A 27,783-nucleotide genomic window follows, 5' to 3' on the forward strand; every position below is an offset into this window, starting at 1 on the left:
TTCACTATACTATAACATTGTATCTGTAAATTGTATGATTAATATTTTCATAAAACTGCCTTAATTTTTCTACTCTTTTTCCCACCCTTTTTTTTTTTGCCAGACACAGGCCTTAAACTCAGGGCCTGGGCACTGTCCCTGACCTTTTGCTTAAGGCTAGCATTCTACCACTTGAGCTGCAGTGCCACTTCAGGCTCTTTTTCTGTTTATATGGTACTGAGGAATTGAATCCAAGGCTTCATGCATGCTAGGCAAGCACTCAACCACTAAGCCACATTCCCAGCCCACCTGTGAGACTCTTATCTCCAATTAACCACTCAAAAACTGGAGGTGACTCAACTGGTAGAACGCTAGCCTTGAGCACAAAGAGGCTCAGGAAAAGCACCCAGGTCCTGAGTTCCAGCCCCACAAATGACAGCAATAACAATAACAAACAAGGCAGTTGGGTATCTGTTCACACACATAATCCTAGCTATTCAGAAGGCTGAGACTTGAGGATTTTGGTTCGAAGCCAGTCCAGGCAGAAAAGTCAGGTGCTGAGTTCAAGCCCTAGCACTGACACTAAAAAAGGGAGTCTGGAGATGTGGCTTAAGTGATACAGCACCTGTCCAGAAAGCAGTAAGCCCTTAGTTCATCCCTAGTACCAAAAATAAGGTTGTGAAGGGCAATGGAAAGCAACCATGGTGGAAATTTGACAGGGATTAGGTGCAATCAGATGTCAAGGATGGCTGCATTTATGTCCAGGTCATCTGACAACCAGGGCCAACCCTTTGGGGTAACTGTCACTCAACTCTAAGAATTTAATGTTTAAGGATGGGAATGTGGCTTAGAGGTACAGTGCTGGCTAACATGCATAAAGCCCTGGGCTCAATTCCTTAGTACCACATAAGCAGAAAAGGCCACAGGTGGGACTATGGCTCAAATGGTAGAGTGCTAGATTTGAGCAAATGAAGCTCAGGAACAGTGCCCATGTGCTGAGTTCAAGCCCCAGGATTGGGAAAAATTTATATATATATATATATATATATATGAATATGATAGTTAATGACATGTCAACCCGAATGAGCCATTGGGTGCCCAGATATATGGTCAAACATTAATCTGGGTATTGCAGTGAGGGTATTTTTGTCTGAGATTTGTTAACACTGAAATTGATAGGCTGAGTAAAGCAGCCTACCTACCTTCCCTAATCCAATTTTTTTTAATAGTAAATCTCTTTACTTACATACGGAGACAGAGAGAGAAAGGTGTACGGGGGAAGAGTTCATTTCTCTAGAGAAGTCTGACTAATTCAATGTGCTGTGATTGGTATGGGGGAAAATGCAGAGGGTCCCTAAAGGTACTAACAGCAACCAAATTTTCACCCTGTAGATACTAACCCCTTCTCCCAGTTTACAGAATAGGAAATGGAGGCCCGAGGAAGAAGGCTCTGTCCTTTGCTCATTAAACCACCCTCACTTAATCACTGAAGCCTGGAAACCCCTTAGTAGGAGATCAAAGTTAGGAATACGTCCTCAAATATAAATACCCCCAGGAAAAATGCACTGCCATGACTTCCTATGAACGTATAAACATATAAACAGATGGATAACATGTTTCTCAAGGCCCCTTCTTCCCTAGGTTTTTTTTTTTTTTGGTCATGAGGCTTGAACTCTGGGCCTGGGCACTGTCCCTGAGCTCTTCAGCTCAAGGCTACTGCCCTATCCCTGGGCCCGGGCATTGTCTCTGAGCTCTTCAGGTCAAAGCTACCACCCTACCCCTTAAGCCACAGCCCCACTTCCCGTTTTCTAGTGGTTAATTGGAGATAAGAGTTTCCTCATAGACTTTAGTGCCCAGGCTGGCTGTGATCCTCAGATCTCAGCCTCCTGTGAAGCTAGGGTTACAGGCGTAAGTCACTGCACTCAGGGTTTTTTTTTTTTTTTTTTTTTTTTTGTGTGTGTGTGTGTGTGTGTGTGTGTGTGTGTGTGTGTGAATTATGGGGCTTAAACTCTGGGACTGGGTGCTATCCCTGAGCTCTTCAGCTCAAAGCTAGTGCTCTACTACTTTGAGCCACAGCGCCACTTCTGGTTTCTATGATTCAATGGAGATAAGAGTCTCATGGACTTTCACAACTAGGCTGCCTTCAAATGGTGATCTTCAGGTTTCAGCCTCTTGAGTAGCTAGGATTACAGGTGTGAGCCATCAGTGCCTGGCTTGTTCTCTGTTTTTTTTTTTTTGTTTTTTTTGCCAGTCTTGGGCTTGGGCTCAGGGCCTGAGCACTGTCCTTGGACTTTCTCAAGGCTACAGCTCTACCACTTGAGCCTCAGCACCACTTCCAGCTTTTTTCTATGTATGTGGTACTGAGGAATCGAACCCGGGTATTCGTGCATGCTAGGCAAGCACTCTACCACTAGGCCTTGTTCTCTGTTTTTCAGTGTCATACTGGGAATGGAATCCAGGACCTTGCACATGTCAGACAAACACTGTCTCCTTGAAGTACACCCATCCTAAAGAGCAACATTTGATGAGCGGCGAGGCAGGAGCACAGAGTGGGAAGAGACAGCTCCACCGTCTTAGCGATCCCCATCCATTGACACATGTGCAGAGGGGAAGTCTGCACAGCATCCAGTGTAGCTCAAGAGGGATAGGAAGAGGCAACCAAGGACAGCAGGAGTCTGGGAGGGGAGGAATGGCCCGGAGGCCCAGTAATGGCTGTGCCTGAGAGCTGAGCTGTACACATCTGGGGGAGGATGGCTGGAGTTGGCCCAAAGTATAAATCTCACAGAAATTTCTGAAAATGCAGACTTGGAGCTGCAACGCTGACATCACTGAGAAAATACTATTCATATGCCCCCGCCCTTCTCTGGTTACAGTGGGGTGCATTGTGGGTAGAGTGAGTGGCTAGGGGTTCACAGCAGGGAGGCAACCCAAGGCTGAGCTTCAGACCTCATGTGTCACTTTTTTCCTTGCTTGTTTTCATTTTGGGCTTACAAGAGGAAAGACAAGAGCCAGCCATGACTGTCATCATCCTTCCTACTGAGAGCAAGGACAAAGGGCAAGAGTGGGAAGGACGTCCTCTAGCCGCGGGGGAAGGGGCAGGGTCTGGGAAGTTTGCTTGCCTTGGCAAGGCTCACTCCAGACAAGTGTGGCTGGGAAGGAGAGGAGACCCGAGTCATTGTTGGGCATCATTGTCTTCAAGTACCATCTAACTCTGAGACTCTAGGGACAGTGGACAAGAGGAAAGAATGGAGCTGGAAGTGACAGGGGACCATTCAGCCCACCAGATGGAGAGCCACTGTGGATCTAAGGTCCAAGTACAAAATGGCTTCGATTCCAAAGGCACTTATGATTTAAAGACAGGCAATAAGGAGATATGCACTGGGAATCTAGGAATGTGATCAAAGGACAGGTGGCTACTTTGTCACTAGCAACAGTGCCACTTCTAGTTTTCCGATGGTTAATTGGAGATGAGTCTCATGGACTTGGGCTGGGAGTGTGGCCTAGTGGTAAGAGTGCTTGCCTAGCATGCACAAAACCCTGGGCTCGACTTCTTGGTACTACCTACATAGAAAAAAACCAGAAGTGGTGCTATGGCTCAAGTAGTAGATTGCTAGCCTTGAGAAAGCTCAGGGACTGTGCCCAGGCCCTGAGTTCAAGCCCAGGACTAGCAAAAACAAAGAGTCTCATGGATTTTCCTGCCGTAGCTGCCTTTGGACCATAACTCTCAGATCTTGGCCTTCTGAGTAGCTAGGATAACAGGAGTGGGCCATCAGTGCCTGGCCTCCGAAGCTTTCTCTAAATCCTAGACAATTCTAAAGTCCTCTGCTGGGAGGCCACCATCCCAGATCATCCCAAACCACGTCCTCTGTCCTCCCAGCACAAGTACTGAGTGCCTCTTCCTAGGTTATGTTTTTAGCCGCAGCCATGAGAAACTTCTGAAGAAGGGATGGAATGCAGGGGCTTGGTCATGCTAGGCAAGCTCCATACCATATCCCCAGCTTAAAAACTTGTTTCTATAAAATCTCAGGCCCCATAAGCAGTAATATGGCTAGTAAATTCTCAGGGAAACCTTGATAAAGTTAAGGTATAAAAGGTAAAAAGAAGAAAAGTAGGCATAGGAAGAAAAACAAGGCTTAAAGCTGGACACCGGGGACCGGGAGTTTGGCCTAGTGGTTAAAGTGCTTGCCTAGCATGCATGAAGACCAGGGTTCGATTCCTCGGTACCACATACGTAGAAAAAAGCCGGAAGTGGTGCTGAGGCTCAAGTGGTAGAGCTCTAGCCTTGAGAAAATCCAAGGACAGTGTTCAGGCCCTGAGCTCAAGCCCAGGACTGGCAAAAAAAAAAAAAAAAAAAAAAAAAAAAAGCTGGACACCGGTAGCTCACACCTATAATCCTAGTTACTCAGGAGGCTAAGATCTGAGAGTTATGGTGCAAAGGCAGCTAGGACAGGAAAGTCCATGAGACTCTTATCTCTAATTAACCACCAGAAAGCAGAAGTGGTGCTGTTGCTTAAGGGGTAGAGTTGAAGAGCTCAGGGACAGTGCCCATGCCCAGAGTTCAAGCCCATGACCAACCAAAAGAAAAGAGAGAGAAAGAAAAACAAGGCTTAGAAAATTAAAGATGAGGGCTGGGAGTTTGGCCTAGTGGTAGAGTACTTGCCTAGCATGCATGAAGCCCTGGGTTCAAATCCTTGGTAGCACATACATGGAACAAGCCGCAAGTGGTGCTGTGGCTCAAGTGGCAGGGCGATAGCCTTGAGCAAAAAATGTGCCCAGGCCCTGCGTTTAAGCCCCAGGACTGACCAAAAAAAAAAAAAAAAGAAAATTAAAGATGAGCTGGGTGCTTCATGGCTCATGCTTGTAATCCTGGCTACTCAGGAGGCTGAGATCTGAGGATCTCGATCTGTGAGTTTTACCTCCAAGGAGCCACAAGAAGACCAGAAGTGATGCTGAGCGTGGCTCAAAGTGGTAGGATGCTAGCCCTGAGCAAAAGAGCTTAGAGACAGTGCCTAGGCTCTGAGTTCAAGCCCGATGACAGACAAATGGTAAATTTCCTCTTTACTACATACTCCACATCCATTTTATATGCTCTGAAAGGCCCAATACAATTATTTTCAGCTAAAAGCTATAGTGGAAGAAAGAAGCAGACTGGGTGCTGGGATGAAAGACACAAAGTTTATGATGTTATTTCTGAGCTGTTTCTGACAGGCTATTAAACATCTTAGAAAGCTTCCATGCCCTGGGCAGGAAACTAACTCATGTCTGGTCCTGTCCTTTCTGGGAAAATGATAGCTCTGTGGGGATTATAGTTAGGGTTGAAGATGCTGCCATAAACCTACCTCAGAGGCCACAAGAATCTGGGCATAAGACCTTTTTATGGGGTTTTGCTACCTCTGAATACCCTCTGAGTCGTACTCAGGATGAAACTTCTTTGTCCTGAATAGTCTTGGTGAGAAGTGTTTCCAACCATCATTTTACGGCAAATTTTAGACCCTGACTGAAAATGTAGTTTGTAAATGCTGCCAGCATCGACAATCAACTAGCCAGTGCTATGACTTTTTCTCTAAGGTTTAAGTCCACAGGAACATATGTGGAGGACCATTTAACAAGCCCTTAACACATAATACAAGCAACTGCTTTTGTCTTTTGATCTATTTACCACAGACATGGATTCACCTTTATTTATTTTCCAGTCCTGGGGCTTGAACTCAGGGCCTGGGCACTGTCCTCTGAGCTCATTTTGCTCAAGGCTAGTGCAGTATTCACTTGAGCCACAGTGTTGCTTTTGTTTTTTTCTGTTGATGTGGCACTGAGAAATGAAACCTGGGGCTTCATGCACACTAGACAAACACTCTACCACTAAGCCACATCCCCAGGCCCAGACTTTTTTTTTTGGTCAGTTGTAGGACTTAAACTCTGGGCCTAAGCATTACCCCTTAGCTCTTCAGCTCAAGACTACTGTGCTATCCCTTGAGCCACAGCACCACTTTCAGTTTTCTGGTGGTTAATTAGAGATAAGAGTCTCCTGGACTTTACTGCCTGGCTGGCTTTGAACTGCAAATCTCAGCCTCCTGAGTAGCTAGGATTACAGGTGTGAGCCACCAAGCCCAGCCCAATCTTTCATTTTTAAAGATGTAAGGCCCAGAAAGCATATCAGGATTTCATCAGGAGGACCAAATTTCAAGTTTAGAAAGACCTACAGTCAGAACCTCCAAATCTTTTTTTTTTTAAATTTTTTTAAATTGTAATTAGTAAAAGGGTTACATGATATTTGCCAGATAGAAGGTGCATTAATTCACATACATTGATACCCTTTCTCATGTCTTGGTACCCATTTCCCTCCCCCTCCAAATCTCTTTTATTCTTGTGTCATAGTGAAATTTGTTCACACTTGTTCCCACAAGTTGCAGACAGTCCCTTTGATTTAAGGGGAAGAATGGCTTCTTGTTTTCTGCCCTGTACCTGGACAGGGGTTGAACTCAGAGGTACTAGGCAAACACTCTGCTATATGAGTCATGCTCTCAGACCTTTCTGCTGCAGGTAATTTTTCAGATGGGGTCTCACTTTGTGCCAGGGCCAGCAACACTCCTCTCTATGCCATCTATGTAGCTGGGATCACAGGCATATCCAACCACATTTAGATTATCTGTTGGAGTAGAGGTCGTATTAACTTTTTGTCTGGGTTGTCCTCAAACTGAGGTGCTCCGAATGTCTACCTCCTAAACAGCTTGGATTATGGAGTAGCTGTGATTATAGATACGGCCCATAATGCTGAGCAAAGGCCATCTATGTTTTGCTCTGCAAGACATTGAGAAGGACAGCAGTAACTTTGATTGCTCTGTCTGTCAGAATCCAGGAGAAATTTCTTTAGGAAAAAGAGTACTAACTTGGAATAATATTGAGGCAATGAAATAGAAAAGGAGAAGAAATGATCATAACTATGTGTTAACAAATGTAACTAAGAGGGCCTAGAAGACCCAGGTTCGATTCTTCGATAACACACACACATGCACACACACACACAAAAACTGAAGTGGTGCTGTGGCTCGGGTGATAGAGCATGGTAGCCTTGAGAAAGCCCAAGGATAATACTTAGGTCCTGAGTTCAAGGCTCAGGACTGGCCAAAAAAAAAAAGAAAAGAAGAAAGAAAGAAAAATGTACCAAGTGAGCCGGGCACTGGTGGCTCACACCTGTAATCGTAACTACTCAGGAGACTGAGACCTGAGGATAGAAGATCAAAGCAAGCGGGACAAGAAAGTCCCTGAGACTCTTATCTCCAGATGTGGAGCTGTGGGCTCAAGTGGTAGGGCACTAGCCTTGAGCTGAAGAGCTTAGGGACAGAGCCCAGGCCCAGAGTTCAAGCCCCATCACTGACTTAAAAAAAAGAAGTACTTAAACCTTTTTTTTCTCTCTCTTTTTCTGTAATACTGGAGTATAAACTCAGGGCCTCACACTTTCTAGGCAACAGTGTTCTACTATTTGAGCTACATACCCATCCCTTTACTGTTTTTAAGGTTTTTGTTTTTGTTTTGCCAGTCCTGGGGCTTGAACTCATGGCCTGAGCACTGCCACCACACCACTTCTGGCTTTTTCTATGTATGGAGGAATAAACCTAAGATCAGCCATCTATTTATCTGGTGGGAAAATGACTGAACAAGACAATACAATAGCAGTCTTCTTGGTAGACCAACATAATCATTGAGGGACTTGCGGTAGCAGAGTCATCTGTTGTGTGTGGAACCAAAGACCAAAGAGATTCTGTATTTATAGACTCCTGAGTGGGAAAACTAGGCACATTAATGAACTCCCCCAACCCCCAGTTTTCTAATTTGAAACTCACTTTTCTTCTCGCTTCTCTGCTGTCAACATGTACTGCGTTAAAAAAAAAATTCAATTTAAAAACAGACGTGCGATGACTAATTTAAGACTCCCAAAGCAGGCTCTTTTCCAAAAATTACATTGCAATTGACAATACTGTAAACTCAGTCTAAAGGGCTATGACACAACAGCTGGCCCCAGGCAGAACCTGATGTTTACCGCCTGTCTGGCAGAGCAGGGAGGTCTGCAGATCTCCATACCCTCTTGCCTGACTTGGTATAGAGCTTAACACAAAACTTCTGCATAAACAAATCATTTTAATTGGTCTACCTTAAATGGTCTAGCCTAATATCTTTAGTTTTCATCTTGGTTTCTAAGATAGAAGTTGTTGCATGAAAAAATTTATATTAGAGTCAAGATTGCTAGTGTTTTTCATATTTCATTTCTTTAAATACACACACACTTCTTTTCCTCAATACTTAGACCTGGATCCATGGCCTCACCCATGCTAGGCAAGCTTTATCACTGTGTTATACCCTCAACCCTCTCTCTCTCTCTCTCTTTTTTTTTTTGTCAATCCAGGACTTGAAATCTGGGCCTGAGCACTGTTGGTGGGCTTTCTCAAGTTCAGCACCACTTCAGCTACTTCAGGCTTTTTCTATGTATATGGTACCAAGGAATCGAACCTGGGTCTTTGTGCATGCTAGGCAAGCATTCTATCACCAGGCCCAACTCCTGGCCCTCAATTGTTTTTTTTTTAAAGTGAGAAGCATTGAGAGGTGGCTCACGCCTGTAATCCTAGCTACTCAGGAGGCTGAGATCTGAGGATCATGATTCAAAGCCAGCACAGGCAACGCAAAGCCGTGAGACTCTTATCTCCAGTTAATCACTAGAAAATTGGAAGTGGGGCTATGGCTCAAGGGTAGGGTGGTAGCCTTGAGCTGAAGAGCTCAGGGACAGTGCCTAGGCCAGAGTTCAAGCCCCAAGACTTTGAAAAAACAAAAAGTGAGTCTATGGGCTGGGAGTTGGGCCTAGTGGTAAAGTGCTTGCCTAGAATGCATGAAGACACGGGATCGATTCCTCAGTACCACATACATAGAAAAAATTGGAAGGGGTGCTATGGTTCAAGTGGTAGAGTTCTAGCATTGAGAAATCCCAAGGACAGTACTCAGGCCCTGAGCTGAAGCCCCAGAACTGGCAAAAAAAAAAAAAAAAAAAAAAAAAAGAAGGAAGAGTCTAAGTTGTTTGGCCAAGCTGATCTTGAACTCTCCATTCTCCTGCCTCATCTTCCCTGTCCATCTGTTACTGAGGTTTGAGCCACACTTTCAGTATCTCCCAACCTTTAATTTTTTTGTTTTTAATTGAGATGAGATGCTGGGCACTGGTGGCTCACACCTGCAATTCTAGCTCCTTGTACTTAAAATACTAACATGTTTTGGTACAGTTTGCTTTTACAGGAATTACCAATACTATTCTAAGGAGGTTGGAAAGCAATGAAGGAATGATCCTGTTCAAAAGCTTACACAGGAGACCAGGAGTGAGGCCTAATGGTAGAGTGCTCTTCTAGCATGCACAAAGCCCTGGGTTCCTCCGTACTACATACACAGAAAAAGCCACAAGTAGCACTGTGGCTCAAGTGACAAAGTGCTAGACTTGAGCAAAAAATGTCCAAGGACAGTGCCCAGGCCCTGAGTTCAAGCCCCAGGACTAACAAAAAACAAAACAAAACAAAAAAGCTTACATGGGAATGATAGATCACTTTAATTTTACCAATTTAATTGTGGGAGGTGACTTCGAGAAATAAATGCCATCACAGTATTCTGGGTGTCTACTGTGTGCCAGCTGGTTCACTGCAGTACTTTATTTCTGTAATCCTTTCAGTAATGCTGCACAGGATCATCTCTGCTTTACATGAACTTCAGAAGTTAAGCAATGCACAGCAGATCACACAGCTAATGGCCAACAGTGACCAAATATAGCCCATAATGAATTCACTGACCTTTGGCATTCTGCTAAATAGAGTAAGTGTGGGGTGCCTGTGGCTCACACCTGAAATCATTCTACTAGGAGACTGAGACCTGAGGATGATGGTTTGAAGCCAGCCAGGGTGGCAGGGCAACAAAATCTCTCATCTCCGATTAACCACTAAAAAACTGTGGTTCAAGTAGTAGTAAAGAGTTAGCCTTGATCCCCCAAACTCAGGAACAACACCCTCCCCTGAGTTCAAGCTCCAAGTCGAGCACAACTACAACAGAAATATAAGCAAGCTACTTCTTGAGGGTTTTGTTTAGCATTCTTGGCTATTTTCTCTTTCACTGTTACAATGTTCAAGAAGCATTTTATACCTAGTTCCTTGAGAATGTTAAAGTAACTAGTTTTAATGGCTCATACCTGTTAGGTACTCAGAAAGCAGAGATTTGAGGATCAAGGTTTGAAACCAGCCAGAACAGGAAAGTTCCTGAGATTATTTCCAATTAATCACCGACGAGCTAAGCGGTACAGCATGCCAGCCTTAATCGAAAAAGCTAAGAGACGACGCTATAAGGCCTTGAGTTCAAACTCCAGCGCAACACCAACACACACACACTCGCACACACAGGCATAATATTGAGATTCACCTGTGACCTAGGTGATCCAGGCATCGGATTCCCTTTAATCGTTACCGTTTTAGACTGGGTTCTCAGTCCCTACAGATGACTAACTTGTGCTCTGGAGACGCTAACAATGTCGCTGAGGGTCCTGGAACTCGCAAGGGCTGCAGACCCGACGGTATTCCAGAATGCCGCCAACCCCAGCAAGCAAGCTTTTCCCACCCTCCCAGTGTGTCCACTGGTCAAAGCAGGGGGTCACCGCGTGGGCTGGGGATTAAGTGTTCTGGGAGCTGCCGCCACTGGCTTCGGTGCGGGCACTGACCGGGGGCCGGCGGCAGGAGCGACACTGGGCAGGGGGCGCGCAGGTGGCCTCCGGGAGTCTGACAGGCGAGGGGCCCCACCGCTGACAGTGACCAGTGGGGCTCCAGGGGGCGCCCTCGCAGCCGGAACGCCCGAACCCCAGGATCTCCCGTTCCCAAATCACTGCGGGCCGGCAGCCGCCGCCGCCCACAGCGCCCCTGGGGGTCGCGGCCCCGCCTTCCTAGCCCCCGGAAGTGACGTAGGCGACGACGGCGTCAGGGTGGGGCCCCGGCACTGCCGGGGGGTTCGAGAGTGGCGGCGGCCCCAGAGCAGCGGACGGGCCCGGCCGCCGCGAGGAACGCCCGGGGCGGGCACCCGGCAGGTAGCGGCCGGAGGATCCCCACCGCTGCCGCTATCGCCGCCGTCTCGTGCCGGGGTGGAGGGTGGCACGCGAGGAACCGCGGGAGCTGTGCGGCGGCAGCGGGAGATGCGGCGAGCCGCATGCACTCGGCGGGCTCGGCTCGGCCGCCGCCGCCTTCCCCGGCCCCGCCGCGCCAGTCGCCGCGGCTACCTCGCCGTCTTCGTGTTGCCAGCGTGAGGAACACCGCGTTTGAGGCGGAGACGCAGAAGCCCCGCACGCGGTCTGGTGAGCAGTCCGCCCGCGCCCCGTCGGGGTGTCGCGCCGCCACCCCTCTGGCCGGGAGCGGCTGCGGGGGCGGGCGGGGAAGCGGGGGTCCGAGGCACAACAGGAAGTGCGCGCGCCGCCGCGGGGCGGGGCTTAGGCGCTCCCCGAGCAGCCACGCCCCTTCGACACCCCGCCCCCCTCCGCCTCTGCCACGCCCCCTCCGTCCTTCTCCCTCCCCCACGCCCCCACGCGCCCCCCTCCACTCCCCTCCGCCCCGGCCCGGCGCGGGTGGTCCCCTGCTCCTCGAATCCCGCGTGGGCCGTGGGCGGCGTGGCGCGGGCGAGGCGCCGGTGACTCGGTGTCGCGACAGGAAGTCGGAAAATGAAAGTACCGTAACTGGGCTCCGTCCCGAGCCGCGGGCGGACTTTGATCTCCGGGGCGCGGGGCGTCCGCGTCTCGGCCGCCGAGCTCGCGGTGGGTCCGGCGAATTTCCTTCTCCATTCCCCACCCCCCCTCCCGCTCAGTGCTCCCCGAGGCCCGGCCGGGAGCCGTCCCCGTGCTCGTCAGAGACATGGGGGAAGAACTTGGTTTGGGGGGGCGTGCAGGGGCGTTGGAGCACATCCAGGGGTGTCGAGGACTGGAGTCGCCAGAGTAGAGATTCCCAGGAGACGGCTGTGCGGGGCGGGTTCGGATCCCTCCTCCACCTCCTCCGCCCCCACGGGAGGAAAGGAGCTGGGTGCTTCGGCCTGGGGGGGGTTCGGTTAGCTCAGTGCTCTGCCTTTAAGGACTCGCTTTAACTTCACGAAAATCAGCACTGCCCGTCATTCAGCTTTAGGTAATTAACCACGCGTGGGATTTGGGCTGTATGGACGGGTAGGGTGCTTGCAGGAGGCCCTAGTTTGATACACACACAACAGAAGTGTACAGTTACTATTCTCTTTATATAGAATCCTATACAGTGTTGCACCTTTCTTTCTTTCTTTCTTTTTTTAAATGTTGAGTTTGAATTTAGGGCTTCCCATTTGCTAGGCAGCTGCTCTAAAACTCGAACCACCCTCTGCCACACAGGACATCTGTCTTAAATTTTTGATAAGGATGATTATTTTGATGCAAACTAATTTTTTTTCCAAACTAATTTTTTAATTAAATAATTTAACATTGTTTTTTACATCATGTTTCAAATGACGTGTGTAACAAGTATTCAAGAAGGGAGTCTATATGCAATCACTGGCACTTAGCTTTTAGAGCACAGTTAAAATTATTGATTCAAACTAATTTTGATTCATTTTGTAATGTGTTTTTTTGTATTTAAGCAGCTTCATGAAAGAAATTTTGGGTCTTTTAGCTAGTTTCTGAAAACGAGTTGGCCATGGGTCACTGCAGAAACTGGACTATATATCATAAACATGCTTGAAGTGGAGTAGGTTTATTGAATAGTCATCCATCCCCCAATTATTTTATTTCAACATGATTTCAGCTTTCATTTTTTTGCTCTGTGATCAAACCAGGATCTATAGTATGCAATAGTGTGATCTACTGCTGACTCCCTCCCCCTTAGTTTAGCACAGGGATTGAACTTCCTTTGAAGTGCTAAGGTAGCATTTTCTTCAGCATTTAATCCATCAAAAATGAGGTTTCTCCATTTGACCTGTCTCAGTCACTACCCTAGGCTGGTCTCAAGCTCAGGGTCCTCAGGCCTCAGATTCTTGATTGCTGGGATTACAGGCATGCGCCACCATGCACATTGTTATTCTCACTTTTTGTTTTATTTGTAACAATAAAAAACTATATTTTTAACTTTGCAGTTCATGCCTATATATTTTTTTAACATCTGAAGTTATTTTTCCCCTTTAGTTCTCTTTTATGGCTGAGGAAGTCTTTGAGGTTCATAATTAATACCACACTTGTAGGAACTAAACTAGCAGTTTCTATTTAACCATAAACCTGGGAGTTTGCCAAGTTTTTCTTTTTCTTTCTTTCTTTTTTTTTTTAAATGTGATTTTACTGGGGCTTCACGGCCTGGGCTCTGTCTCTTAGCTTTCTTGTTTGAGGCTGATGCTACCACTTTTGCCACAGCTCTACTTCCATCACCAATTTCATTATTGTAAGAATAGACTAAAATTGAATAAGGGATTGAAAATGCAGCTTAGAGTTAGAGTATATGTAAGATCTTGAGTTTAAGCACTAGCAGCACACACAATATATTTTCTTAATTTGTAAAATACTGTTTCTTACGAGTCAGGAACTGATAGCTCAAGCCTTATAATCCTAGCTGTCAGAGCCCTGAAGGATTCGTTCAAAGCCAGACTGGGCAGAAATCTGAGAGACTTCATCTTTGAAATAAAAGAGCAAAAATCTGGGCTAGTCATGTGGCTCTGCTAGCCAAGCAAGCATGCTGAACAAGCACAAGACCCTGAGTTCCAATTCCAGTTCTGGAAATAAATATATAAAGTACTCATTGAAGATATCTATACTTCTGTTAAGTTTTTCTCAAAAAAAAAAAAAATCGGATTTCTATTACTTTAGTTCCAAACCATAATGCCGTTTTGTTTTCCTCTCAGCTACTTTTTGTCCTGGACACAAAGCTGTGCTGGAGAGTTGGCATTTATCACAGGACTTCGCTTCTGTCCTAAGGCATCCAACACTTCACTGGCATCTGACTCCATATACCAAACTCCTGTAGTCACCAGAGGGAAAGGCAGAAGGTAAGCCTTCACCATCTTGGCTGGGGGATATTCCTATATTTTTAGAATCCTCCTCTGGTCAGGATGGCTCTTATATGCCCCTTGGGGAGATTCTAATGCCTCACTAATGACTTTAGTTGTAACATTTGGCCAGTTTAAGCCTGTAAGGCTGGTTGAAATGTAATAGATATTTAGAGTCCAGGATTTGGGTCTTAAAATTTTTCCCCAAACAAATGGAAATACAAGCACTACCTTTGTTTAGACTTCCAGTTCTCTGCCTGTCTCTTCTTTCTTCCCTCATCATTTCTCATACATGTTCATTCCTGCCTCTATTCCTATAAGAATTCCTTTTTTTTTTTCCCTTGAGATATTGGTATGGGGGTCTCGTGATGTAGTTGAGGCCAGTCTATTGAGTTGTAGAATTATAGGGGTATGCCATCATATCTACCTTTGACATTCTTTTTTTTTCCCCCTTTTGTTGGTGGTGGGGCTTGAACTCAGACTCTGGGTACTGTCTCTGAACTCTTTTGCTCAAGTTTAGCCCTCTGCTACTTTGAGCCACAGCTCCACTCCCAGTTTTCTGATGGTTGATTGGGGAAAAGAGTCTCATGGACTTTCCTGCCGAGGCTGGCTTTGAATGATGATCCTCAGATCTTAGCCTCCTGAATAGCTAGGAGTCTTGGCAGGAGCTACCAGTGCCCCGTTTAAATATTCTTGATACAAAGGTGATATTTTGGAAAGCAGAAGTTGAGTGTTTGGTTAAGCTAATATTGGGAGTCATTTTAGCAGACTTAGACGAGCAACTAATGGCTTAAATGGGAAAGCTGTTTAAAAAGTAACTTTCCTTGCTTGAATAAGCATCCTCATGAAAATGGTCTAGAATGTCAAGAGACTCTCCTTTTCCTGACATGCTTAGTAGATGTGACTACCAACTATTGTAGCCAGGGGCTGTTGGCTCAGACCTGCCGTCCTAACTGATCAGGAGGCTGAGATTGGAAGAGTTGGGGTCAGGCTGGAGATGTGATCCAAGTGGTAGAGTATCAGCAAAGTAAGCACACTGAGCAAGCATGAGACCCTGAGTTTAAACCCTTATTGGCAAAAATAAGTAAATAAATCACTACGTAACCCAGGTTAAGTGAGGCGATGGGGAACTAATTGCTAGTGGGCATAGTTGTTTAGCATTAGGGATACTGTTCATTTGTACATGACTATGACATGATACCTAACAAGTATGTGATCACCTAGCAATGTAAATGCAGGGAAAGGTTTTCTTGATGAGCAGAGGGTAGAGTAATGAAGGAGGCTTGCACTCATGGCCTCGGCTTCTCCATGAGTTCTAACAGGGAGACCTCTTTCCTGTCCTGTTTTTAACTTTTCTCATCTCTACTTTGGAATGATAGCATCTCTGTACAAGATGCTTCCAAGTGCTATGTGAAGATTCCTGGAGGACATTACATGTGTCGGAGCAAAGCTACAGTTAGAAACCTGGGTGTTGTCTAGTTAACCCCTAAGGATCCTATCCTCCATGGCTTCCATGTTGTTAGAATTAGTCTTCTCAAGCCTAACTTTTATAATATTTCTTGTGTTAGGCTTGTTTGCTTTAAACATCTTTGTTGATATGTTTACATGCCATGAAATTCACCTGCCTGGAGTGTACAGTTCAGTGACTTTTTTTAGTATAATCATGGAATTGCCTAAACGCCATTTTTTTTTTTCAGCAGCCCCAAAAGAAACATCTGTAGTGTCCCACACCTATAATTCCAACATTCAGAGAGTCTGGAGACCCATTTCTTGTTGTGGCTCTCTTCCCTAATAATGACGTTAAGTTTATCTTTTCTTACGCTTATTGACTATATACATTCTTTGGAGAAATGATTTCAGATCTGTTGCTTAATGTTTTTCTTTCTTTTTTCATTCTGGTTCTGGGAATTGAACTTAGGACCTTGCATTCTATCACTTGAGCTATTTTCTTAGCCCTTTTGTTTTAATATTTTGTTGGAAATAAGGTCTTGCTACCTTTTGCCGTGTTAGGCCTCCAATTCTTGCTTCAAACGCCTGATCTTTTTACTTTTTACTCCTGATCTGTTTCCTGTCTGGGAGTCTGTGCCACATGACTGATTGCTTCCTCCCTCCTTTCCTCCTTTGAGACAGTCTGGTCATATAGTTCAAGTAGTTTTTGAACTTCTGTTCTTCCTCCTCCATTGCTGGGATTATAGGCATGGACCATCTCATGCCTGCCTTAAATTTTTCTTTTTAAAAATTGTTTAAGTTATTTATATATTTGTTGGTTAAGGTTTCTGTTTTTGTGGTACTGTGACTCAAACCCAGGGTTATGTAGAGGAAATACCAATTAGAATAGGACTAGATTATTTCTTTCACTTCAGCCTCCTGGCTACCCTGAGACAAACTTCTTTGCCAGTAAATAAAACTGGGTTAGTCAGGTGCTGGTGGCTCATACTGTCCTCTTGGCTACTAAGGAAGCTGAGATCTGGTGGTTGGATGCCAGCCCCGGCAAGAACATTCATGAGACTCTTATCTCCAATTAACTACCAGAAAACTGGAAGTAGCACTGTGGCTCAAAGTGGTTGAGCACTAGCCTAGTGTAAAAAGGCTCTAGGACCAGTGCCCCCAGGTCCCGAGTTCAAGCCCTGTGACTGACAGAAACTGAGTTATTTACATAGGTGCTGAAATTGTGGTCTTACGAAAGAATGTATTGATGAGATTTAAAATTAAATAATGTACTTTTTTGTTGTTGTTATTCAGTTGTAGTGCTTAAACTCAAGGCTTGGGCACTGTCTCTGACCCTCTTTATGCCCAAGGCTTAGTGTCCTACTGCTTGAGCCACAGCACCAGTTCCAGTTTTTGAGTGGTTATTTGGAGGTAAGAGTCTCATGGGGACTTTTCTTCCTGGATTGGCTTCAAATGATCCTCAGATCTCAGCTTTCTGGGTAGCTAGGACTACAGGCTTGAGCCTCTGGCACCTAGCTACCTGTTATTTTTTTGAACTAGTTTTTGCCTCCTGTCAAGTTGCTTGTTGTTGAAGAATTTTTTTTTCTCCCCTAATTCTGGGAATCAAACCCACAGCTTCAAACTTGCTAGCCAAGTGTTCTGCCAGCTTAGCCACTCTTCGGCTATGCTTAAGAGGTTTTTTGTTTGTTTGTTTGTTTTGTTTATTTTTATGGGGGGGTGGTAGAGGTGGCAGTATTGCAGTACTTGAACTTGGAGACTCATGGCTTTGCTTGCCCAGCTGGTGCTGTACCACAGGAAGTCCTGCTTTTTGCTCCTTACTTTAGAGACAGTATCCCAGACTTTTTCTGTATAGTGGCCTTCACCCTTTGATCCTTGGGATCTTGATCTCCTCAGTGGCTAGGATTACAGATGTGAGCTACCAGTGCTGTAAGTGCTTAAGACTTCTTAAACTGCATGTCATGCTTAAGAGTTTGGATTTTGAGCCATGGTGGCTCACACCTGTAATCCTAGCTACTCAGGAGGCTGAGATTGTTCAAAGCCAGACCAGGTACAGAAGGACCTGAGACTCTTATCTCCAATTAACTTCTAGAAAACAGGAATGGGGCTTGGCTCAAGAGTAGGGTAGTAGCCTTGAGCTGAACAGCTCAGTGAGAGCACCCAGGCCCAGAGTTCAAGCCCTATGACCCACAGGAAAAAAAAAAAAAAGAGTTTGGATTCTGGATCCACATTGCCTGGGCCTACTTAGCTTCATTTGTTACGTGATTTGGGGCAAGCTACTTAACCCTTTGATTAGTCCATTTTTTTCATATGTAAAATGATGCAGTAGTACCTAACTTATGAGAGTGATGTGGATATAAAATAACGTACCATACTTAGAGCACATACAGCCTGGCCTGCCAGTGTTAAGTTAATGTTGCCATGTGTCTGTATTCTTTCAGCCAACTGCTATGGACAGTGCCATCACCTTGTGGCAGTTCCTCCTCCAGCTCCTGCAGGAGCCTCAGAACAAGCATATGATCTGCTGGACCTCTGACAATGGGGAGTTCAAGCTTCTGCAGGCAGAAGAGGTGGCTCGGCTCTGGGGCATTCGCAAGAACAAGCCCAACATGAATTACGACAAACTCAGCCGTGCTCTCAGATACTACTACGTGAAGGTAATGCACAGCCTGGTCTGTGGGAGTCATTCCTTGGTTTCTCTAGAGATTATGGGTATTGCTGTCTTAATTCTGTAGTTTTAGCAGTGTGTAAATGTAAAGTGTTGCAGCTATACGTCTATAAATTCTTACTCAGTAATATGCTCTCATTACACATACTTTACTCCTGGCTGAGTTGTCTTTGAAAATAAAATATGCAGGATTGGAATATAAAAAAGGAAACTGGAAATTTTTTTCTTTTTTCTTTTTATTTTCTGTGGGTCATGGGGCATGAACTTGGCCTGGGCGCTGTCCCTGAGCTGTTCAGCTAAAGGTTACCACCCTACCTCTGGTCCTGGACATTGTCCCTGAGCTCTTCAGCTCAAGGCTACCACCCTACTCTTAAGCCAAGCCCCATTTCCTGGTTTTCTAGAGGTTAACTGGAGATAAGAGTCTTAGGTCCTTTTATGCCCGGGCTGGCTTTGAACCTTGATCTTCAGATCTCAGCTTCCTGAATAGTAGGATTATAGGCATGAGCCACTTTGTCCTGGCTGAGATTTTTTTTTTTAATTAAAGAATTTATTAACATTGATTTTTACATCATATTTCAAATGATGTGTTTAACAAACAAGTATTCAAGAAGGGAATCTCTATATACAATCACAGGCTCTTAATTTTTAGAACATAATCAAAATTAGGCTAAGAGTTCGTATATCATAGATACATATTAATCAATGTAATAAAACATTATGTCTATAGAGTCATAAGTTTTTATGTCTATGTAGTTGTGTTCATATTTCCCGTACTGAGTTTTTTTTTTTAAGAATAAATAGGATAAATATTCTCATGTAAGTAATAATTTGCTTGAAACATTGTTATGTATAGTTTTGTTTATTTTTATCAGTCAGGCTGGAACTCTGTGCCTGAGCCCTGTTCCTGAGCTCTTCAGCTCAACACTACCACCCTATCCTTGGGCCTGGGCACTGTTCCTGAGCTCTGCATCTCAAGGCTACCACCCTATTACCCCTTGAGCCAAGCCCCACTTCCTGTTTTCTAGAGGTTAATTGGAGATAAGAATCTCATAGTCTTTAGTGCCTGGGCTGGCTTTGATGCGGCCTGGCTTTGAACCATGATCCTCAGAACTCAACCTCCTGAGTAGCTAGGATTACAGGCATGAGCCACCCGTCTGGTTGCATAGTTTTTTTGTTTTATTTTTTTAGCTCTTAATTTTTACTTTTAGCTTAATTTAGGAGCATACATTAATATCTTAAAGAATAGCTGTTAAAATAATTGATTTCTTAGTTAAACGTTTATACATTTAATATGCTGTTATTTTGAATACTTTCTTGGGCACTGAGGAAAAATGAACAGCTCTGAAGGCTATTTATAATAAGCTGAACTTGTTTCCTTTTGCCTTTAAGTTAATCTTATCAGCTTTCTCTGAAGGAAGTAGCAGACTTCACAGATGCAATGTTCAGATTCTTTTCTGTTTACTCAGGATACATATGGCTTGTGCCTTTGTATTTAGTTGACATAGCAGTCCAGTGAGTTCTGACTTAATAAATATATTTGAGAAGGTCACAGAATTAACAATTGCTCCACTTCTATGTCATAAAACTTTAACTTCTCCACATAACAAGAACTGCTTGGTGTGGCGAGGGCGATGTTGAAGATCATGACGCTTGTAAGTGAGCTATGTCCACTTCTCACATAGCTTCGCTAGGTCAGCCTTTTCATTAGCTGTGGGATGTAAGTTGCCAAGAAAGTATAAGAATGCTTATTTTTTTTACCTACAGAATATTATTAAAAAAGTGAATGGTCAGAAGTTTGTGTACAAGTTTGTCTCTTACCCAGAGATTTTGAAAATGGACCCAATGGCAGTGGGCAGGACCGAGGGAGACTGTGAACCTCTAAATCCCAATGAAGTCAGCAGCAGTGGCTCCAGAGATGTGGAGAACAGCGGGAGAGAGCGAGCGGCTTCTCAGCCTGGCCCCAAGGCCTCTAGCCGCAATGACTACATCCACTCTGGCTTGTATTCTTCATTTACTCTCAACTCGCTCAACACCTCCAACAAGAAGCTTTTCAAATCAATAAAGATGGAGAATCCAGCCGAGAAGCTAGCTGAGAAGAAATCTCAGGAGCCAACACCATCGGTCATCAAATTTGTGACAACACCTTCCAAAAAGCTGCCCGTTGAACCTGTTGCTGCTGCCGTCTCATCTGGGCCCAGTATTTCTCCATCTTCTGAAGAAACCATCCAAGCATTAGAGACATTGGTTTCTCCAAAACTACCTTCCTTGGAGGCCCCAACTTCTGTATCCAGTGTAGCTGCCACTTTCACCCCCACACCTTCTGCTCCATCCTTGCCCCTTTCTTTGAAGGAGCCTTCTAGAACACCTTCTCCACCTCTGAGTTCCAACCCAGACATCGATACAGACATTGCATCCTTGGCTTCTCAGCCAATGGAACTTCCAGAGAACTTGTCACTGGAGTCTAAAAATGAAGATCCAGTTTTGCCAGAGAAGGACAAAACAAATAGCTCATCAAGGTCAAAAAAACCCAAAGGGTTAGAACTGGCACCTACTCTTGTGATCACAGGCAGTGACCCGAGCCCACTGGGGATATTAAGCCCATCTCTCCCTACGGCTTCTCTCACACCAGCACTTTTCTCTCAGGTAGCTTGCTCCTCCTTTCTAGTGTGGCCGTTCGCATTTATTCACCTTTTAAAACAAAACCTACAATTTCCACCTGCAAGTAGGCTTTCTGTTCCTTAGGTTTGTCCTAAAAGGGTTCTAGATAACTCAAACCCAATCCCTCACCTCAGGATGACCAAAATGAAAGGTTTGGGATATTAGCTTTACAAATTCATTGTTCTTCAATGTATTTCCCTCCCAAAGAAGATTATTTCTTCCTCCTCTCCTCATAAAACTTACTGTCTTATGAGAAAGCAGTAGGTACTAAGAGTGGTAGAAAGGGATGGATGGGTACGGTGTGGAGCCTGAAGTTTGTTTAGTTACCTCCAGTATTTATTAACTTGCTCATCTTGTAGAACATTTTACCAGATCACTCCCAGAGCCTCTCATTAAAGAAGGACAGTGTTGTTGGCTCAGTTACCCATTATGCCTAATGGACCTGAATCCAGGTTGCTTTTGCTATTGGGTATAGAAGTTGAATTGAAAAGTGGTTATTTTAAGCTTCAATCTTCATTAAGTTATGCAAATGACTTCTGAAATTTTCTTCATGATAAAATTTCAGGCGTGGAGACCTACACTGTATTTGGGTTGAATTGTTATACAGATTTGTGTGCAACATGAATACTGCTGCAGGCACAGAGCACAGGCCCTGTTTTCATTTAGTGGCTTTCTTTTTGTCTTGCAGACACCTATCCTGCTGACCCCAAGCCCTTTGCTCTCCAGCATCCACTTTTGGACGACTCTCAGCCCAGTGGCTCCCCTGAGTCCAGCCAGACTTCAAGGTGCTAACACACTTTTCCAGGTAATTTTCACCAAAGCCTGACTCTTGTAAGTAGGAGTGCTAAAGGAAGAAAGCAGACTCCACTGCTCAAGACAGTCATTGTTCAGCCTCTACTTAATAAAGATTAGATTTTAGTTTTGAGTTTCCAAGAGCCGATTCTCTGCCACTTTATTTATTTTGCTATGCTGGGCTTGAACCCATAGCTTTGTGCATGTGAGATAAATACTCTACCACTTGAACTATACCCTCAGACCCCAGGTGTTTACTAGCCAGCGAAGAGACTGAATAAATATTCATAAAGTTTACCTTTTCCTTGCTTACTACTGCATTTGATTTAGAATTGTTCTATTTTAAGGTATATTTTGAATTCACCTATTTTTTTTTGCCATGTTAAACACCAGACATTTTTGGAGTATGAGTGTGCATGTGCGTGTGTGTGTGTGTAGGCTTGTCTGTGCATCTGTTTCTATATATATACACGTGTTTACACACATAAACATGCAGGTAGATACAGTGTGCATGCTTGTGGTCCTTGCTACTTTGGAGTGAATTGGGGTGGTCCGCTTGAGTAAAAGGTTATCTGAGCCACGCAGCGAGACTCCACCTCAAACACAAACACATGTGTGTAGATATGCTCTCAACATGCAAGGAATTAGGTCTTTATGAAGCCAGTATAAGCTGGAAATATCATTAAGTAGAAGCTATGTAGTAAATAGTCTAACCAGCTGACCATCATTGCTTTTCAGCATGGGCCACTGTACAGTACGGGATAGCTTTCCTTGTGATTCAGTGACTAACTCAAGGACGTGGCACTCTGGTGCTGCCCAGCATGACAAGACAGAATTGAAGTGTATTGCTAGTCCAGGGAAATCTAAAAATGCAGAGCATGGGCCAGGAGTTTGGCCTAGTGGTAGAGTACTTGCCTAGCATGCACGAAGGCCTGGGTTTGATTCATTGCTACCACGTACATAGAAAAAGCCAGAAGTGATGCTGTGGCTCAAGTGGCAGAGCTCTAGCCTTAAGAAAGCCCAAGGACAGTGCCCAGGCCCTAAGTTCAAGTCCCAGGACTGGCCAAAAAAAAAAAAAATTCAGAGCGTGATTTCTGTTGAGTGTATTTGGCTTCTCTACCATTGTAAGTTGGAATAGTCAGAGACTGTCTAAATTTGTATATTCATACACAGAAGTATCCACACGCACTGATGGGGATGCATTCTGAGAAAGGAATTGTGGGGTGATTTTGTCATAGGACCACCGTAGTATATTTGCTCACATCTAGATGTACAGTCTGGTATGTGGTGTCTATCAGTCACAAGATGAAATGAAGCAGTCAAGAAACAAGGCACACAAGAAACTTAACAGGCTGTTGCTGGCACAACAATGTGACATTTTATAGTATTTTTTTTTTGAGTGTGTGTGGGGGGTCATGGGGCTTGAACTAGGTCTGGGCGCTTTCCCTGAGCTCTTCAGCTCAAGGCTACCACAACCCTACTCTTGAGATAAGAATCTCAGGATCTTTTGTGCCAGGGCTGGCTTTGAACCTTGATCCTTAGATCTGAGCCTCCCAAGTATCTAGGATTACAGTCAGGAGCCACTGCACTCCGGCTAGTAAAATTTTTTATAAATATACTCTAAAATAGGGGCCAGGAGTTTGGCCTAGTGGTAGAGTGCTTGCCTAGCATGCACGAAGACCTGGGTTCGATTCCTTGGTAGCACATACAGAGAAAAAAGCCAGAAGTGGTGCTGAGGCTCAAGTGGTAGAGCTCTAGCCTTGAGAAAGTCCAAGGACAGTGCTCAGGCCCTGAGCTCAAGCCCAGGACTGGCAAAACAAAACTCTAAAATAGCAATTGAAAGTTTATAGTAGTACAGTAAATATATAAGCCAGTAACCTATTCATCATGAAGTACTGTAATTTTATATATTAAATTTCTTTCTTTTGATGGTATTAGTGTTTAAACTCAGGACCCTGTGCTTGTTAGGGAAGTGTTTTACTGCAAGACTATTCCTCCAACCCTGGCTTTTTGCTTGTTACTCACTTGGGTGTTTGAACTCACGGCTTCATGCTCACATAGCTTACTTCTTGGCTACTGCTCCATCACTTGGCTGTGCCTCCAGCCCTGCTTTTTTGCGGGTTAATTTGGAGACAGAGTCTCCGACTTCTCTGTCTGCATTGGTCTCCAGCCTTGATCCTGTAGTTCTTGGCTTCCCCAGTAGGATGACAGCAGTGTGTCCCTGAGGGAGTAGCTCACCTCCTGCCTGGGCCTGGTCCTAGTTTCACCTTTCTTTGCCACCATTTCTAGCTTCCTTCTGTTGCGATGGAGTCTTGCAGACCTTTCTTTTTCTGCCTGGGCTGGCTTGGAATGATGGTCCTTCCTATCTCAGCCTGCTGTCATGTCGAATGACAGATACCTATCCTATGAGAAAGAAATCTCAACTGTTTCTGTCCAGGCTGACCACAAACATCCCTCCTCCTATTGCCAGCCTCTCATGTAGGTAACATTATAGGTGTGAGCCATCAGTGACCAGCTTGTGCTATACTTCACAGTAATACTAAGTGATAGGAAAATTTCAATTTCAACGGCTCGGAGTGTAGCCTAGTGGTAGAGTGCTTGCCTAGCATGCATGAAGACCCAGGTTCGATTCCTCGGTACCACATACACAGAAAAAAGCTGGGTGCTGAGGCTCAAGTGGTAGAGCTCTAGCCTTGAGAAATCCAAGGACAGTGCTCAGGTCCTGAGCCCAAGCCCAGGACTGGCAAAAAAATAAAGAAAGAAAAAAATTCAATTTCATTATCTCATAGCAACACTCGTGTATGTTGCCCCTCTTTGAACATTATTGTGCAGTACACACTTGGTTTAAATTGTTTTTAGGTTACCTCTTGGGCAAAAACTTCTTTTTTAACAAAAGGAAGAGCTGGACGCCGGTGGCTCACTCCTGTAATCCTAGCTGCTCAGGAGGCTGAGATCTGAAGATTCATTTTAAGACCAGCCAGGGCATGAAAGTTCATGAGACTCTTATCTCCAATTAACCACCAGAAAACCGGAAGTGGCACTGTGGCTCAAGTGGTAGTTTGCTAGCTTTGAGCTGAAGAGCTCAGGGAAAGTGCCCAGGCCCAGAGTTAAGTCCCATGACTCTCACTCCCCCCCATCCCCCCCCCAAAAAAACCAAACAAACGTACCTTTGGAGATAATGGCAACATTTATTTATTTTTTTTCTGGCCTTTTGTGGGGCTTGAACTCAGAGCCTGCGTGCTGTCCTTGAGCATCTTTGTGTACCTCTTTGTGCTCTAGTCTAATGCTCTACCACTTGAGCCGTAGCACCACTTTCCATTTTTGAATGGTTAATTGGAGATAAGGGTCTCATGGACTTTTCTACACGGGCTAGCTTTGAACCATAATCCTCAGATCTCAGCCTTCTGAGTATTTAGGATTATATGCATGAGCCATCAGTGTCCAGCTACATTTAATCTTAGGATAAAGATTTTCTGTGTTGTTATAGCATCAAGGTCTCGCACATTAAACAGTTACTACCTTTGTCTTGTGAACCATTGCAGAAATGTGCCATGTTCTGCCCCTGGGGAAATATAGTAGGGACAGAAAATGAAAGTGGGGATCGAGTTACAGTAAAACAACCTGTTTTATTTTTTTCCTCAGTTTCCTTCTGTACTGAATAGTCATGGACCATTCACTCTCTCTGGCCTGGATGGACCTTCCACTCCTGGTCCATTTTCCCCAGACCTGCAGAAGACATAATCTATGCATTATGGACAGAACCAAGCAACAAAAGAACAGAGGCACTCAATCTGATTGCGTTTGAAGTGAGCAATTAGTTTTGCTGTTCTGATAATAGACTATTGTGGGGTTTTTTTTTTTTTGGCCATTTCTCATCAAGACCCCTTTTGTGGGTTCCATTTGACTCAGTGTTGGACTGTGTATAAAAATGCCTTAATTGGAGTCCAAACTCCACCTCCCTCTCTTGTTTTCTCTGTTTCTTTCTTTCTTTCTTTTTCTTTAGAGCTCTGTACTAAAGTAATTTTTGGTGGGGTTTAGCACTTTGTAAGAATGTTTTAAGAACAAAGTTATTCCTCCTGGCTGTTGGGGCCCTTTGTTAGGAAAAGGTTATCATGCTTAGCCTCTTCTTATTTCAAGTAATGCTCGTTAAATGACATGGCCATGTGTTCAGGGTGAAGTATGCTGTGTTGAACAACTTGAGCTGTGCATAAGCAGTGGGAGAAAAAGAACCATTCCTGTTCGTACATCCTAAGTGGGGGAGATTCTGCGTAGAGGGCTGTGACATAGGCATTCTGTTTATGCCCGTCCAGGTTGGGGGTGGAGGGGGGGGTGCTCTCAGCCATGTGTATGGCCTTGTGTCAGCCTGTCAGGAGGTCACAGAGCTAGTCCATTTTGACACAGAAGATTGCTGAAGCCTGGGTCTGAGATGGTTTTTGCAATTTCCGGTGGCTAGTTAGGCCCCTGTGTGTAATATAGAGCGATGTGGTATGATTATATAACTGCAAGTACAGCATGTAAATGATGTATCTTTGGGGGAGGATGGACCTAAACTTTGAAAATTGGAAGCATCTCTTAGTAAAAAGTTCTGTTGAATACCTTCAAACAATCCATGGGGCTTTTCCAGTTAGAAGATCCCCAGAGTAAAGGAGCCATTCTGCTTCCTGTGCTTTGTGCCCTGTGTTCTGCATCTAGTTCACATCTTTCCTTTTAAATCTAAGGCTGGTGAGGGGTGACGAGGACAGTAAAGAAGTTGTTCAGCCAATAGTGAGAGGAAGAGGTCTTACTTGGCAGTACCCACACATTGGGATCCAGCTATTTGTATTGTATGAGAACTTGTGATGTCATATTTATATTTCCTCACCGGCCATCAGTGCCAGGGACAGGCAGATATATTTGATCCGCACAAGCTGAATCGATACCAGTATCACAGTGGGATTTTCTGAAAAATGTGGCTTCCAAGTCCAGGACTAAAGTATAGCTGCCTGAACCTGCATACCCAGGGAACTCAGTTTTTAATTCTCTGACAGAATCACTTGAGCTTTCTGGAAAGGGGAAGTAAGCACGTAAGGACTCAAGATGACCCTGCTGTAGACAGATGCTGCCTCTGCTAATGGTCAGGGGTGGAGAGAGCAAGGGTGCTCTGTGCTGCCTTTCACTGGATGGTGTTGGAGAATTGTTACTGGCTCGTTTGTGGTCTGAGTTCTGTTCCTGAGATGTGCAATAGTAATGTGGAAAGGCCATGTTCAGTGTGACAGGACAGGCATTCTGCGTTTCCTCCCCATCTTATTTAGTTTGCTTCCCTGTTTGACCCCTCAGCTGCACTTTGTACAATTAGTAGTAGTGATTAACTTAACCACTTAAGTAGTGGTTGACTTAATTCTGAAAGTACACAAGTATTTTACCTTTTTGACTTAAAGGAGAAAAGCCATTAGTTTGTTTTCACAGATGGTGTGTTTGATAGGTTACATGCTCAGAACAGAATGGCCTTGGTGCCATGGGCATTGTTCGCCCTTCCAGTTCTGAGCAGTTTCCTAGGAAGCGGTGTTGGAGGTTAGCCAGCCTGTGGCTTCCTGCAAGCCTGTGAGTGGAGTCTCAAAGGTGTGAGGTCTCAGGAAGAGGGGAGCATCTGCTTGCTTTTTTGACAGCAGCCACTTCAAAGTGTGCACCTGGTCTGTGTGTGTGAATGCGTGTGTCCTTCAAGTCACAGTTTCCACCTGGTATGAGGCTGGTATGAGGCAGACCATTCTAGACTACCTCCTTTTTGGAAAAGTCTCAGCTTCATATTCTTTGAATATCTTCAGAATTCTTGACATCAAGAGGTGACTTTGTGGTCCTATTCTCTGAAGACATGTACTTGGCGGCTGCATCTGGTTTGCACGTCCATACCTCACCCAAGGTGAGAGGTGTTAGGTGCGTGCGTGCGTGCGTGTGTGTGTGTGTGTGTGTGTGTGTGTGTGTGTGTGTGTGTGTTTGGAGGGCAGGTAACAGGTTGCTTGGGGGCTGAAGCAGCTTTGGTGACCTCAGCCTTTCCTCTGCCCTACCCTGCCTACTCAGTCATGTGCTGGCAAATCTTTGACAGCAGGATATCTGAGGTGGAGGGATGCCTGAGTGTGTAGGGTTTCTTTGTTTCTTTCATGCATGCTACTCCTCTGCAGCAGTTTCAAGCCACTGAGGAGAATGCACAGGTGGCCCAGAGCCAC

At 44.9% G+C, this 27,783-nt stretch overlaps 1 protein-coding gene across 2 annotated transcripts; it reads left to right on the forward strand.

The window, feature by feature from the left end:
• The first annotated feature begins 10,985 nt into the window (after positions 1 to 10,985).
• Elk4 (ETS transcription factor ELK4) lies at positions 10,986 to 25,880 on the forward strand. 2 transcript variants are annotated; one of them, XM_090341334.1, is made up of 6 exons: positions 10,996 to 11,335; positions 13,876 to 14,019; positions 17,907 to 18,122; positions 19,898 to 20,776; positions 21,480 to 21,596; positions 25,226 to 25,880. In XM_090341334.1, exons 3-6 carry the CDS (start codon positions 17,916 to 17,918, stop codon positions 25,322 to 25,324), a joined length of 1,302 nt encoding a protein of 433 aa, XP_090197460.1. In that variant the 5' UTR covers positions 10,996 to 11,335; positions 13,876 to 14,019; positions 17,907 to 17,915; the 3' UTR covers positions 25,325 to 25,880. The 2 variants fall into 2 exon arrangements, with proteins under 2 accessions (XP_090197461.1, XP_090197460.1); XM_090341335.1 differs by lacking the exon at positions 19,898 to 20,776 and having other exon boundaries at positions 10,986 to 11,335.
• Positions 25,881 to 27,783: the final 1,903 nt, after the last annotated feature.

The sequence above is a fragment of the Megascapheus bottae genome, chromosome 10 (genome assembly GCF_031878675.1).
Source record: "Megascapheus bottae isolate mThoBot1 chromosome 10, mThoBot2.hap1, whole genome shotgun sequence".
Lineage (NCBI taxonomy): Eukaryota > Metazoa > Chordata > Mammalia > Rodentia > Geomyidae > Megascapheus > Megascapheus bottae.